The 16,423-nt window shown below is 38.2% G+C and overlaps 1 protein-coding gene across 2 annotated transcripts in view; it reads left to right on the top strand.

Moving 5' to 3' along the window:
* LOC121870379 overlaps positions 1-16,423 on the top strand; it is a 60,774-nt gene that overhangs the window by 22,943 nt on the left and 21,408 nt on the right. For both annotated transcript variants that reach the window (XM_042372191.1, XM_042372190.1), the window contains 2 exons: positions 9,656-9,784; positions 15,938-16,083. In XM_042372191.1, coding sequence (XP_042228125.1) covers positions 9,656-9,784; positions 15,938-16,083 — 275 coding nt within the window. The remainder of the gene's footprint in view (positions 1-9,655; positions 9,785-15,937; positions 16,084-16,423) is intronic.

Raw genomic sequence — 16,423 nt, 5'->3', positions numbered from 1 at the left:
AATATCTCGGTCATATCTGCAATAAATTTGACCAAACATATTGGGTATACAGTAAGCTTTGAACAAATTTTAGGAGGTCATGGTCATAGAAAGTTCAAAAATCACATTTCTCATGATAATTGGAGCAAATAATCATAGAAGAATGAGACATATTGCATTAGATTACTTGAAAAAAGACCCATACAAATGTTACTCTAGAAAATGGTGTAAGAAAATGATAGATTTTCAACGAAAATGTCATGGATACCAAAAAACCTGTTTACGTGTATCACAAATCAAATCTACAAAAATAATTAACAGTGGAGACCCATTCGGGTGCCACTTCAAGAAATTTACCTTGATAGGTCAAAGGTAAAGGTCACAGTGACTAATTTTATTTTTTAGATCATTGTATCTTAGAAACTGCTCAATAAAACCCCTTCAACTTTGGAAAAACAAGTCTCATATTTATTTTTTATGAAATTTTAATGTTGAAAGGTCTTAAGTTGTTACATGACTTTTATACTGTATTTTTTTTTTTTTAATTTTCATATTTAAGTTCATATTACATTAAAATTATATTATTATATATGCTCCTAATTTAGTTTTACAAATTTTATATGAATTTGAGGTGAGGAATACTGAACCACATTGGAAACACCGGTTCTTGTTCGATCAGCGAAATTCAGCAATGTTGGATCAGGTTAGTATAGTACTTGGATGGGTGACCACCTAGGAACACAGATGATGTTGACATAAGGACCTTACTAGAAATAAGCATCTTGTGACTGTCGGGTATCCTTGGTCAAGTTTACTAAATATCAATTATGCTGTAATTGTTATTATTACAGTTTATACAGGTAAACCTCGAGATAGGATATCCTGAGATGCGATATTCCTCTTTAATGATGGTTATAAAGTACAATAACACCAGTTAGTTGGTAGTAGGCACCTATCAAACAGGGAGGTACTACCGCCTGGGAAGATATTGGAAGCATAATGTGTTGTCTAATGGTAGACCTTGCTGCCATATGGCGTCACGAAAATTGTGACCAAGTCCCAGGTTGCTGATCTGACTTTATGCCTCATTTACACACAGTTGCAGGGTCTCAATTGTTTCTCTTACTTTGACAACACAACATACATACAGTAGAGTACATCGTTTCTTACTATTTATCTTTTTTTTAATTTGTGTATTTTTTATATCTTATTACTGTATTATTACCGGGTATTTTTATTATTTATTTCTATTGGTTTTAATTTTTATTAGATTTTGTTATTATTATTATTGTTATTATTATTATTATTATTATTATTATTATTATTATTATTATTATTATTATTATTATATTATTTTTATTTTTATGATACGCCCCCCCCCCCCTATCAGGCCCTCTTGTGGGTCATTGACCCGTGTCCAGGTGGGCTAATCCCCGTAAAAAAAAAAGAAAAAAAAAACTCCCTATATATGATCAAAACAACTCGCTCTAATGATATCCATCAAATAGCCATCAATATCCATTGGTTAGAGTTTTTTCTCTAATGAAAACTAGGGGTTGTTTATACTCAAATTAATTGCTGCCTTCAAGAATTCCAGCAATGCATATTATATTTTTCTACTTCAAGTCAGTGACATTTTACAAGGAAACAATATTTAACCCTATGCATAATGCATCTCTACCTTCACATGTAAGCTTACCCACTTGCCGCCACATGGCCAACCTGCACATTACAGTCCTGTGTTTGGTTCTCTGTCGATCGTAAACCCGCCATTGCAATTATCGGGCAGCATTGTGCATTATACTTATCATCGGTGATTTTTTTCTTATATAGTGAGAGGACAGTACTAACATTTAGATTGAACTGTGTTATGGTGACTGTGAAGTGATATTTTCTGTGTTTTTGTGACTAAGGTGTGTCGACTGTTGTTTTGAAAATGTGAGCAGTGTCAGCCACTATCATTGTTTTTGTCATCATCTTTTGCTCTGTTTTTGTGACAAGTGATTTTGCTCTATTTTTATGATTGAAGTGAGCAGTGTAATTTTGAAAATGTTTAGGAAGGCCAAGGCATCCAAGACAACCGTGTCTCTGAGGTGAAGCTTGACATTGTTAAGCAGCATGAGGCTGTGTGGGAGTCATAGTGATGTCTCCATTCCACCTACAAGAGTCCCCTTAGTCTTGAAGGGGACATGTGATGATGACCAGACTTGTCCAATATGATGTGGTGAGTGTTGTTTAACCCTTACACCCCAGGTGACGTTCCAGAACGCGCGCCTTATCCCGTCACTGTTTAAATGACCATCGCGGGTCGAGCGTGGGTGGGCTCAGAGCGGTCAGTAACCATTCCCCAGTCATCATGGAGAATCGACCATCATCTTCCTCTCCAATCAAGTGTCACCGCCTTGGGTTGGATGATAGCCAGATAAGGAAAGAACTATTTGATGTGAGTGCTGTAGTGGTCGAATCTGGTGAAAGTGGTGAGGAAGGCAGTGATTATATGCCTTGTGATCCTGATGATAGCATCGAGTTAGACGATGTTTTAGAGAAGTGAGGATGAGCATGACGCTGGCAGCGAGGCCCGCCCAGAACGGCGTATCCCCGCCATGTGCTCACGGTTCAGACAAGGGACAGTGGATACCTTTGTTTGGTCTGATGGCAGTAATTTTCAGCCTGACTTCCCTGATTTCAGATGATCATCAGGTGGAATTACTCCTGATTTTCCTTGTATGTACTGTACAGAGAAATCACGCGAGTTGGACTATTTTTGTGCTTTCTTTGATGGTGCAATCATGAACTTTTTGTGTACCAAGACAAATAAATTTTATCAGTACATGTATGATGTTGACCCAAGCCCTGGCCCCTCGCCACACATGCGTCGATGGAGTGATGTCGGTGTTTCCGAACTGTATGTGTTTTTTGCATTACTGATGCTGATGGCACATGTGAAAAAAACGTACTTCAGGAGTACTGGATATCCCATGATGACATCACAGCAACTCCATTGTTTGCAAAATTCATGTCCAGAGACTGGTTTGCCTCCATCCTACGTTATTTACACAACATTCCTGTGGCTGGTGACAGACTATGGAAAATAAGGAAAGTTTTTACAATGCTGAAGGAACTTTTTATGAAGTTCTTCCGACCATTTCAGAATGTAGTGGTGGATGAGCTTCTGGTGTTTTTCAGAGGACTTGTTGTTTTAGGACAATACATTCCCTCCAAATTACATCGCTATGGGATCAATATCTTTGTGCTGTGTGACTGAGATACTGGGTAAGTCTTAGAACTCATTGTTTACACAGCAAGTGACATAGACATACTCAAGGATGACCCACATGGTTTCTCTGGCGCTGTTGTCAAGAAACTAATGGACTGCTACTGTGGAGGGAATCACGTCCTCTACACTGATAATTATTATACCTCTCCTGCCTTGGCCAAGTTCTTACTTGAACATGACACCAGTTCTTGTGGGACTGTACACAAGAACAGGAAACACTGGCCCGTGTTTTCTGGTAAACCTGCATGAGGAGAGATCCAGCTGAAGCAAGCAGACAAGATGCTTGCAATACGCTGGCATGATAAGCGTACTGTGCAGATGCTGTCAATCGTTCACAAGGGCAAAATGGTTGACAGTGAAAAAAGGGACTGGACCACAGGAGTGGTCATGAAAAAACCTGATGCTGGCATGGACTACAATATCAACATGCGGCTCATGGACAAGAATGACATGCAGGTTGGCGTAATTGAGTGTGTACGGAAATGTGTCAAATGGTACAAGAAAATGTTCCTACACCTCTTGGACATACCATCCTGAATGCATACAACTTGTACCTAGTAAAAACCTGGAAAAACCCTCTCTCTGGATTTTTCAGAAACAAGTTGTAACACAACTCCTAGAGAAGTATGGCAACATTGTGGTAGCTGTACCACGATGTCACAGCCAAGTAGGCCTACCTGACAGACTCCTTGCATGTGACTGGGTTGTTTGTCACTACCTTGATGACCTCCCAACTCTTCAAGTGGTCGTAAGATGCAAAAGCGGTGTTACGTCTGCAAGAACACCACAAAGCGCCCAGCTAAGCATACAGATGTGACGACGTGGTGTAAGGAGTGTGACGTTGGTCTCTGTAAACCTTGCTTTATGGAGTACCACTCTAAGAAAACATTCTAAAACAATGTGGCATGTGCTTGTAAATTCTGTAGTGTAAATAGTAGTACCTGTACAGTATAAGTGTATATGTAAGGTACAAGGTGTCAGATTTGTGTAAAAGGTACAAAGTCGTGTGCTTTCACTCGTCACTACCCACGAGCGCTGGCAGACAGCTATCTAGGTTTCAGGGTATCACCAACACCACCACGTATCACCACCACCACCACCTCAGCATCCTACGCGTTGTCAGAGAAGTTTCTTGGTAAGTACCTTCTTTTGTTGTTTATTTTTCATTGTTTGTCCATTTTATCATTGTCACGGATTTAATAAAGTCTAGGTGTGGTATATAATACAATGATATTATATTTTGTGTTTCCTATATTTCTTACCGTAGAGTTCAATATCTTTACACTGGTTACTTACAGGAGATTATGGTGTATCTACGTAGAATTTCACTGCACCACCGAACGTTCCATGATTTATACTTGATAAATCATGATTTAATGAGTTCCAATGATTTCCAACATCCATCTAAATTATTGGTTATACTTTGTCATAACCAATCAGTCATTACAGTACCTTTAGTGATAATAAGATTGGGATCACAAATACGGGCATATAATTGCAATTACATTTATTTGGCAAGCTTCCATCCAATGATTTACAATTTGCATGGATATATGAGTCACTCACATTCACGCCATAATAAAATTAATCTTGTAAAGAGGGAATTTTCACCTGGCGATGCACATTTGATTACTCTACTGTGGCAAAGGACTCTGTGTAGTGTCTGATTCCCTTCAGGAAGGGGAGGGTGAGGACATCTTAACTAACTCATGGTCTAGGGGATACTCACTAAAATGTGGGTTTGGGGCGTCCTGTTCTCTTCAGGGAGGGGTGGATGGAGACGTCTTAACGAACCCATGGTCTAGGACTCTAGGGGATACTGCCCAAAATGTGGGTTTGGGGCGTGAGACACTGATGTACAATACAACACTGTCTGAGTTGCCACCCATAAACGGGTTCACATACCCAATAATAGAATAGTCATGGCGTAGTCATGTTCGCCGGGTGTGTTATCTCTAGTAAAACAAACATTTGGAGTTGGTTACGTTGGTAAGCCTAACACAACCCAGGACAATCATGTTGTATCAAAGTAATATTACTAAAAGTAGTGTAGTTGTATTATAGTGTAGTATTACTGGATGCTAATGCAATGATTATGTTATAAATGTATTTATTTGTGGAATTGTTATTCCAATAATTATTTGTATAATATACGTGCTCTCCGAAACACAAAGATAGCCAGACAGCCTGGCGACAGACTGTGCGTGTGTCGCCGAGCACTTTTTATGTAAAGTAATGCAAATAAAATGCATTCTAAATGAATTATTTATATGAAATAAGTATTATGATCAGTAAATGTATCCATTATTGGCCATCTCGGACACAAGGCAATGGGGAAAATGACCCCTAAGTGCGTAGTGACTGCTAGTGTCGGTCATCAAGAAAAGATTTCCCTCGTCACTGAGGCGTCACGGAAGTTTCTAGAGAGACAATATATAGTTTTCCTTATGTCTTTTTGGTTGATTTATCATTTGTAAAGGTTAAAAGCTAATTTTGGAAAAGTTAATTTTTCTCGTGTTACCTCGCATGGGGGGTACGGCCGGCAACACCCTAGCCCAGGATGTAAGGGTTAATTATTTTGTACTGACAGTAGTATTGTAGGAAATTTTTTGTCGGTGATACAAGTATGTTTGGGGACTGGCTGGGAACGTATCCCATTGAACCCCATGTTATAATGCTCCCTATTTATGATAATTCACCTAGCGAAGGGTTTTCTGGAACATAACCCCATCATATCTCGAGATTTGCCTGTACTCTGCTGCAATTTAAAATTATATTACTGTATGAATTAGTTTTTATTTGACATTTTTATTTATATTTAAAAGGTTTTTACTCTGCAGTTTTAATATAGTGCATAATAAAGGTAACATTTTGATTATTTTATGTGTTGTAATTTCACATTAAATTTTTTGTTTAAAGTCGGTACCTCTGAGATGATATAGCCATAGATGCTAAAGCCCCTTATTTTTGACCAGCTGCAAAGCAGCTGTTGGATGGAGGCTGGAGCGTATAGACCCTGGTTCAGCCGGAAATAATTATACCGATCCATCAGGAGAGTGTCTTTGCCCCCACAACACAGATTTGGTAGCCATAGACATGGAAGTCTCTGCCAGGGGATGATCTGGTGATACTATCTCACAGGTCACTTGTCAGTGACCCATAAGTCATAGCTGTAACCTACAATAGACATCTAGCTTATATGTGGGATTGCATCCATTATGGGTTTATGTTCGGGTGAAATTGTGGATGTGTAAATATATAAAACAAAGTTTTGAAAAAGGAGGGTCAGGTTCGAGACACTGTTGAAATTATCCACCATTGGGATGTTTACCTCCTATTTACCATACTACAGCCCTTATATAGTATCAATTGTAAATTAAAATTTTATTATATTGTACATAAAACAGTCAAACTAGTCAATTTATTGATAAATTGTTGGATTTTCAGTGCCTTTGTCCATGCTCCTGCTGTTGCACACACTCTCCCATCGGGTGGATTCATAGCAAGCACTGCCTGGGGTGTGAACATATTCTTCAGATTTTATAAATCGTGGATGTGCATGATGAACCTTGGTAAATGTTCACATCAGGAAGGCAATCCAAACTGTCTGCACAGTTGCAATGGAAGAGAGGCTTCTCTATGTTTCATACTATGTAATTTTTGAGTACATAATGCTACATGTGTTTATTTACACACCACCCATGTTTCTTGTTTCACCCACTTTGAGCCAGACCCAATTGATTTTAATATTTTCGTGGAAGGATACTTTAGAACTACAGTATATTCATATCTATGTTAACAATACATATTGGGTATTTATGTCAATGCAATTGAAGACTAAAGGCAGAGATTCCACATCAAAAGAAGAGTATCGCTGCTGGCACTAACAGAGGAAAAGGAAGTGGCATAGCAGAAAGAAATTTTTGTACAATAGAACCAGCTGATTAGAGAGGCTGGTGTGTTACCTTGATGCTATCTTTGAACAAGTGAACCAAAAAGGGATTGATATGGACCCCAGCCTGGAGCAAAATTTACACATTGGGAAGATAATTCATTCTGTAAAATTTTGTATTTATATCTTTTATTGCTATTAGTGTATTAATGAAAACTTAATATACAGTACAGATACATTGTCAAAAGTAGGATTTATCATGAACACTAATCTTTGTTAAACCTTTAAACTTGTACAGGCCTTTATTAGGAACACAACCCTTGATATAAAGAGAGCAACTTGTACTGTTCCTGGGTACAGTAATTCCTCGCTTAACTTCGTCCCGCTTAACATTGTTTCGGTACTACATCGCTAAACTTTAGAGACCAAAAATTAGTTTAATGTCCCGGTGATCTGATACTACGTCGTTTTGCGTCATCACAGACTACATTCTATGATGCATCACTCTCTCTCTCATTTGACCAAGTTACACTCTCGGCTCGTCGTAGAGTCTCAGTGACTCACCACCCTCTTCCCCTCCCACCATCTACCTCCTCCGCTTCACTACCCACCACACACACACTCACACTTGCTCTACCACCTCTGCCCATCGGTGAGTACCAATACAAACTTAGTAGTTGTATATGTATGTACTATTTTCAATAGAAATGGCAATGATTTTCTGTATATGTAATGTATTTCATGGGGCAAAAGGAGGCTCAGGAACATAACTCCCTTATTTTATCTATTTCTTATGGGGAAAATTTATCCGCCTAACATTGTATATCGTATATCGTCGAGTTTTTAGGAACGTAACCCCGACGTTAAGCTAGGACTTGCTGTACTATTCTGTAAGCTTATTTATAATATCCAGACATCTCCAGGTCTCAAGGTATTTGTATATCATGATGTTTACTGTGTGTAAAATTGACCCTGGCACATCTTGAGTAGTATCGTCATGTGTTGGTTGCCTGGTGGTCCTGGCCATATGGAAAAAAATTTATATACTCTGCTGTATTCTTTTATCTTGTTAATGGTATGTAAATTTTAGTTGTAGAGAATGCCTAAGGTGAGGGTTTACATTAACCATAAAGCCTCCGGTTAGGGTGCCGCTGGCAGTACCCTACCCGGGGTTAAATCGAGAAAAATCAAAACTTTTCCAAAAATAGTTTTTAATCTTTTTAAATGATAAATCAATAAAAAAAATAAGTAAGAAAAACTATTTATTGACCCTCTAGAAACTTCCCTGGCAGTGCTGAGGGAAGGAGGGGGGGGGGGGAAGAGATAAAGGGACAGTGTTCTTTTGACAGCTGACGCTCATGGTCACCTATGCACTTACCAGCTATTTTTGGCTTGCCTTTGTATCCTAGATGGCCAGTGATGCATATACAGTATTTACTGATCATAATACTTATTTGCTATAAATAATTAATTTATAACATTTTATTTGCATTATTTTTCATAAAAAGTGCTTGGCAACTCACACACAGTGGTCGCCAGGCTGCCTGGCTGTTTTTGTGTTTGGTAGAGCAAGTAATGAATAAAATAATAATAATTCCACATAATCATAACATTATTTTCCAGTAATACTACACTACAATACAACTACACTACTTTTAACAATATTACTTTGATACAACATGATAAAATGGACAAACAACGAAAATGTAACAAGCAAAGTAGGCAATTGCATTCAGGAAGCTTCCCTGTGGCCAAGCGTGTGGCGTGACAGGCAAATAGTCACACTAGAACCTGATAACCCACGCTGAGCATTTAAACAGTGGCCGGAAATGGCGCGCGTCTTGGTACGTCACCCGGGGCGTAAGGTTTTTTTTTTTTTTTTATTATTATTATTGTATTATTATTATTATTATTATTATTATTATTATTATTATTATTATTATTATTATTATTATTATTATTATTATAATTATTATTATTATTATTATTATTATTGGGCACCCCCCTACATCCTGTGCAAGGTGAAGCGCTTACAGCGCCCATCTGGGAAGCATGCTAAGTTCATACTTGCCTTTATGTCTCATGAGTTAGGGGCGTAGAAGCCTGAAGTCATAGGTTTTTTTTGCCAAGGGCGTAGAAGCCTGAAGAGTCATAGGTTTTTGTCAGCAAGTTATTGGAAGCTGCAACAAGTTTCCCTGAATACGAATTCGCAACTTTTCGATTTACAATAGGTACCTACTTTACTGCTGGGTGAACAGGGACCAAGGGGGGCTAGGAAGTGTGTCCAAACAACTTTCCACCGGCCTGGGAATCAAACCCGTGACATCACGCTTGCGAGGCAAGAGCGGTACCGTTCTACCACTGGCGCCCCCTATTAAGGGTTAATGTACTGTAGCTCAATTTCACATTTGAAAATAATATATAATAACATGTACAGTATATCTAAAGTGTGAGAATTTAATTTTCAGAGTATTTATATGTTCCTATAGTATGATTTACCTTTTCAGAATAAAATTGAGGTTGGAGATGTGATAGATGAAGCTTTTGGGATTTGCATCAATGGTTGGCGTCGAGGTCGGGTCTCGTCTCTCTTACGGCAGAAAAGGGGGCTTCCTGTATCTTTAAAGGTCATCAAAGTAAGGATGTAATATATGATTAATTACCTACCCTGTATACAGTTATATGTATTTTTTTTATGATGAAGGAGTACAGTGATCCCTCGGTTAACGAACAAAAATTCGGTTAACAAAATTCTTACGAAAACATGTCAACATGTTTTCGCTTGCTCATCAGCTGGTAGATTAGTCCGCCAATGCAATAATCGGTTCTAGAGCTTAAATTCGTTCCTATTTGAGTAAATATCAAGAAGGTTGTGCTATTAAATATTTTTACAAGTTTTATATTAAAATTATTAGTCATTTTAACACTTATTTAACATAATTGCAGTACAGGTAACTAGTTTTTGGTGCGCCCATCAGCCATTTCACTCACCCACCAAGGCGTCTGTTTGTGTCTCTGTTCAGTGGAGGTAACATCTTCCTTGTGGCTCTCTTGAACATAAACTATTTTTACAGTACAATTATTGGTCATTCTGAAATTTCTTTAACATACTGATAATATATAGTGCAGTGCAGTGTTGATTTAAATAAAATAATCTTTAATTACAGCAATTAAACTTAAAATTTTAGTGGTAAAATTGCTATTGAATCCAACATGGGTCCAAAGAAATCTAGAAAGGTGATTTCAATCCAGGTGAAACAGGAAATCATAAAGAAACATGAAGAAGGCATTAGAACAATGTGCTTAGTAAAGAATATGGTATGTCGGCCTCAACTGTGTCGACAATTCTTTCGCGAAAGACAAGTTTAAAGAAGTGAAAGTGAGAGACAAATCTACCAGAGTGTTTAAAGGTAGATCCTTAATTTCAGAAACAGAGAGGTTACTTCTCATTTGGATTAAGGAAAAACAAATGAAAGGAGATTCAATTTCGATTGAATTGATTTGTGAAAGAGCCAGGGAAATTACGAACATTTGAAGGAAGAGCAAGCTAGTTCTTCTGGCACAGAGTTTGAAAAGTTTAGGGCCAGCAAGGGCTGGTTTGAAAAATTTAAGAAAAGAAGTGACATTTTCAGTGTTGTTAGGCATGGTGAAGCTGCCAGTGCAGATAAAGAAGGAGCAGCAAAATTTGTAGTGGAGTTTAAGGAACTGGTGGATGAAGATAATTATCTTCCACAGCAAGTGTTCAGTGTGGACGAAACTGGTCTGTTCTGGAAGAAAATTCCCAAAAGGACATTCATCACCAGAGATGAAGCCTCTTTACCTGGGCATAAACCCATGAAGGACCACCTCACTCTATTGCTTGGTACCAATGTTTCAGGGGATTTTCGACTGAAGCCTATGCTTGTCTGCCACTCTGAAATTCCCAGGGTGTTCAAGCAACAAAAGGTGGTAAGAGGACAACTTGGAGTTTATTGGAAGTCCAACTGTAAGGCATGGGTAACAAGACAGCTCTTTAATGAATGGGCTGTTGAGGTGTTTTGCCCTTCTGTGAAGAGCTACCTAACCACCAATAAACTCCCTTTAAAGGCTCTTCTCCTAATGGATAATGCCCCTGGTCATGACCCTGAACTTGCCAGCACTTTGGAGGCTCGATTTGACTTTGTCAAAGTGTTGTTTTTGCCTCCCAACACTACATCAATTATACAGCCAATGGACCAGAATGTAATCAGCAACTTCAAGAAGCTGTACATGAAGAAAATGTTCAGGTGGTGTTATCAGGCAACTTCCACTGATCCTGAACTAATACTGGCACAGTTCTGGAAGACACAATTCAACATCCTGGAGGCTGTAAAATTGATTGTGTCATCATGGCAAGAAGTCTTCATTAGATCCCTCAATTCTGCATGGAAAGCATTGTGGCCATCAGCAGTCCATGATTTTCAGGGATTTGAGGAAGAAGCAGACTTGGACAAGGAGATTGTGTCCATTGGTCAGTCAATGGGCCTCGAAGTGGAGGAGGATGATGTGAAAGAGCTTGTGATGTCTCATGAGCAGGAACTTACTCCTGAAGACTTAAGCAACTGGATGAGATGTTAGAAACTGACAGTGGTGAGGAGGAAAGGGAAAGTGATGACCATATGTCTTCCTCTGATTTAAAAGATGCTGTTCACTACTGGTAGAAGTTCAGGAAACTGGCTTCAAGGCACCCTGATGTGGAAACAACAGAACCTATTTTGTGTAATGTTGAGGACAAAGTGGTCTCCTTCTTCAAAAATCAGTTAATGATGAGGAGGAGAAATGCCCCACAAAGAAAATTTGACAGTTTCTTCTCTAAAAGGCAGTGGGAGAAAGATGCCACCCCTCAGCCTTCCACTTCAAAAAGGAGATAGGATTTTCCTACTGGAGAATCTGTCAGTCCAGAGGTTCCTGACATTTTTATGGAAGGTGACTCGCCTTCCAAGAAGCAGTAAAATGCTTTTCCTCCACCCCCACTTCCTTCTCTTCTCCCTTCTCCTCCACCTCCCACTTCAAATTCACATCAGCATCATCAACCAGGAGCCTTCTACATACACACCTCAAAGTAAGTGTACTTTACTGCTCTTTTTTTTTTTTTTTACTTTGTATGCAATTTTTGGTGAGCTGGAACCAATTACTCAAAATCCCATTGAAACAATGGTTTCGGTTAACGAACGACCCTCTGGAACAAATTGAGTTCGTTAACCGAGGGACCACTGTATTAAGGTTTTGGTAGTACAGTACAGTATATAACAGGACAGATTAAACCTCATGATTCATCATTACTAGCCACTGTTTTGGTGAATACAGTCATTGTTCTATGAGAACAGTTTATGTTATTAAAAGTCATAAAATTAATTTTAAATTACATAAATAAATTGTAATACAGTATTAAAGTAATTTAATTACAAGTTTTTAAGGTAACAATAAAAAGGTAAACTTGTGATATAAATTTAATTACAATATTTCATTTTGCTAATTTTTTTAACTGTTATATGTAATTTTAACTGTTTTATGTCAAAAATAATTTAGATAGTTGCCACAGTATCTTGAGGATATTAAATACACTTACCTAAATAATGATAAGTGAAAATGACGATCATTTGACTTAGTCTGGCTCTATGCTACAACATCCACACATATGTGCATCATACAGACGTAAGTCATATGACATTCGGACACAATAGGTGTGTCAGTTTAAGCTCAGTGGCTGCCAGAGTGCTGAAGTTTGTTACTAAAGGTCTTAACCCCCAACGCCCCGTGCTAGGGTGGCGCCGACCGTATCCCCCACGCTGGGTAAAACAAGAAAAATAAACTTCCAAAAATAATTTTTAACCTTTATATATTATAAAACAATCAAAAAGACGTAAGACAAACTATATATTGTCCCTCTAGAAACTTCCGTGGCACCTCAGTGACGAGGGAAATAAGGGGAAAGGGTTTTTTATGGCGAGCACTCGCAGTCACTATGCACTTAGGGGTAGTTTTTCCGCTTGCCTTTGTGTCCGAGATGGCCAATGATGGATATATTTACTGATCATATATTTCCTATAAATAATTCATTTAGAATGTATTTTTTTGCATTACTTTTCATAAAAAGTGCTCGGCGACACACACAGTCTGTTGTCAGGCTGTCTGGCTGTCTTTGTGTTTGGTAGAGCAAGTAATACATATAAATACTTATTGGAATAATAATTCCACAAATACATTTATATCATAATCATAACATTATTTTCCAGTAATACAGTACTACACTACAATACAACTACACTTTAAGCAATAATACTTTGATACAACATGATAAAATGGCCATCTCGGACACAAAGGCAAGCGGAAAAATTACCCCTAAGTGCGTAGTAACCGCGAGTGCTCGCCATAAAAAATCCTTTCCCCTTATTTCCCTCGTCACTGATTGGTTCTACATAATTTTAAAACTGTAAGAAAATAAGACCCCGGCTGTAGCTGTGGTAAAATTAATGTAGAAAAATTAATATGGTTGTTTTAAGTAATGTTATCTAATGTTAATAAATGGAACAATGGAAGTAGCTAACCATTAATGGTAAAGAAAAAAGTGAGACTGCGCACATGTGAAAACATTTCTTCTTTACTCTACATAAGAATATGAAAGCAACACTTATTTACTGTTCATAATGTTTCTGAATTTCTTTTTGATTGAATTATTGTTTATGTGTGCAAAATGAACAATATAATTCATTAATAATGCGTAGAATATTAAAACACATGAGGAGACGAGACGGCATTGTTTTTGTTGTTTACAAAACCAGTGACTGATTGGTTCTACATATGAAACTGAAGAAAATAAGACCCCGGTTGTAGCTGTAGTAAAATTAATGTAAAAAAATTAATATGATTGTTTTAATTAATGTTATTTAATGTTAATAAATGGAACAATGGAATTAGCTAACCATTAATGGTAAATAAAAAAGTGAGATGGCGCATGTAAGAGCACATGTGAAAATATATCGTCATTACTCTACATAAGAATATGAAAGCAACAAAAATTCTACCCACCAGAGGTGGTAAAGTTGAAAACATAAGGACAGCCAATGTTGTTGTTGTGTGTGTTTTTACTTGGAAGACGAAGTTGTATTTAAATTTGGAAGATTTTAATTTTGTGGGGTTTTTACAGTCTAAATGGGTATCCAAATATGAGAGCCTTCTGTAAGTAGTTGTCCAAATATGAGAGCCTACTTATAAAGAAACAAACATTCCTGTGCTTTGAGACCAGCAGACAACCTTTAGCAATTCCTCAATAGATGGTGCTGCCGCACCACTGCCATTAGTAAGCAAACCACACAGCAGCAAGGGTTTATTTTATATTTTTTTGCAATATATCAACAATATTAGTTAAATAAATAGTTTTATAGTACTGTACAGAGAATACTTGTAATTGTTATGTACTGTAATGAGGTGACAGTCTTTGTAAGGGGCTGATTTTAGTTGATCCTAAGAAAACCTCTGCTACAACTATCAACTAACGTCCTGGAAGACGCATGGTATTTTTCAAGGTATATTTTTGTCATAAAAAGTGCGTCTTTTAAGCCGAAAAATACGGTACTTACCCAGAAACTTCCCTGTGGCCGAGTGTGGAGTTAGGAGTGAGAAGGTGTTGGTGGTGGTGCGAGGCAGTGGTGCTTCCCTGACGCCTCGAGGCGACCGATCGTGAGAGGAACGACTCTCCATGGGGACAGGCTAATGCCTACTAACCGCACTGAGCTCACCCACACTACCCTGTGAGTGGTGTGCCGAGTGTGGAGTTAGGAGTGAGAAGGTGTTGGTGGTGGTGCGAGGCAGTGGTGCTTCCCTGACGCCTCGAGGCGACCGATCGTGAGAGGAACGACTCTCCATGGGGACAGGCTAATGCCTACTAACCGCACTGAGCTCACCCACACTACCCTGTGAGTGGTGTGACCACTAAATAGTCATGCTGGAACCTGATAACCCACCCTGGGTATTCAAGCAATGGTGCACAAAGGCGCAAGTTCTGGAACGTCAACTGGGGCATGCTGGATGGACGTTCCGGAACGTCAACTGGGGCGTAAGGGTTAAAAACTGATGTAAGTAATCATCAGTCACCTTATAATGGAACTTTGATTTCATCTTTGAGAAGGTCTGTTTACAGGTTTTGGTAATAATAAAAACTGCCATCATATTTGTGGCAAGTCTCCTTGAAATATGGAAGGGTGAGTCTGGAAGGCATTAGCAAACTTTGGTCATATCACTGGTGTCAAAGGATTCATCAGTGCATCATTGTATTGCAAATTGGCCAGGTTTATCTGATAAATTTCTGTTGCCTCATCTATTTCAACTCCAGTAACCGAGATGGTGGCAGGATGGAGGTGACCTATAGGCCATAGGTTGTTGACCACAATTGTAAGGCACTGACATGGTGTGCTTATACTGTATAATTACTTTGGTCATCTGCTCACCTACAACCACATATCAGCATTTCAAGATTAATTCTCTTTTTAGGAAAATATTACAGACCGGGTATTTAAGAAATTTTAATTTAGATAATTGGAGTTACATCTTTTATCTACCATATGTAGATAATGGCCTTATGTTGTTCTTTTATCTCCATTTTTTTTTTGTATCTGCAAGGTGTAGGGGATATTATAATATGGTGATGTTTGTGTCACTATAACCAAATACAAAGTAAAATATTTTAAGTTTGGTGGTTGTGTTATTAGAAAAACACAAAACATAAACTACCTCATAAAACTTTTGTATTAATCCTCCTTCCTATCATTCAGGGTCACTATGCCAATGGTTCTGTATTCCCTGGAGTGGTGCCTCTGCTTCGACGGCTTCATCTGGATGTGGATAGTCTTCAGGAACAATTTCGAGAAGTTGCTCTAGCTGAGAGCCAGGAGACATCACTTACTAATAACCAGCTTGGGTAAGGTGTATTTGTACTTTTCATCAGGGACATGTAAAGTTGGGAAATATATTCTACCTCATATTGCTGTGGCTAGTGGAGATGTCTGGCAACTCTTTCGTAGTAATAAACAGAGCACATAACAAACCTTTATGACTGAATCAGCTTTGAACTGTATTGATGATGGTGTTTGGATGAAACCAGTTGCTTAAACTTATTTTTATAATCAATTTCTTATTTTTGCTTTTGATTCATAAAGGTTTGCTACATGGTCTGTTTACAATACAAGAGTTGTCGGATGTCTCCACTGGCCACAGCAATGTGAGGCATATATTTTCCCCAACTGTACCTGGTCAAACAG

The sequence above is a fragment of the Homarus americanus genome, unplaced genomic scaffold (assembly GCF_018991925.1).
Source record: "Homarus americanus isolate GMGI-L3 unplaced genomic scaffold, GMGI_Hamer_2.0 scaffold40856, whole genome shotgun sequence".
Taxonomy (NCBI): Eukaryota; Metazoa; Arthropoda; class Malacostraca; order Decapoda; family Nephropidae; genus Homarus; species Homarus americanus.
This window is presented reverse-complemented; position numbering and strand designations above follow the sequence as displayed.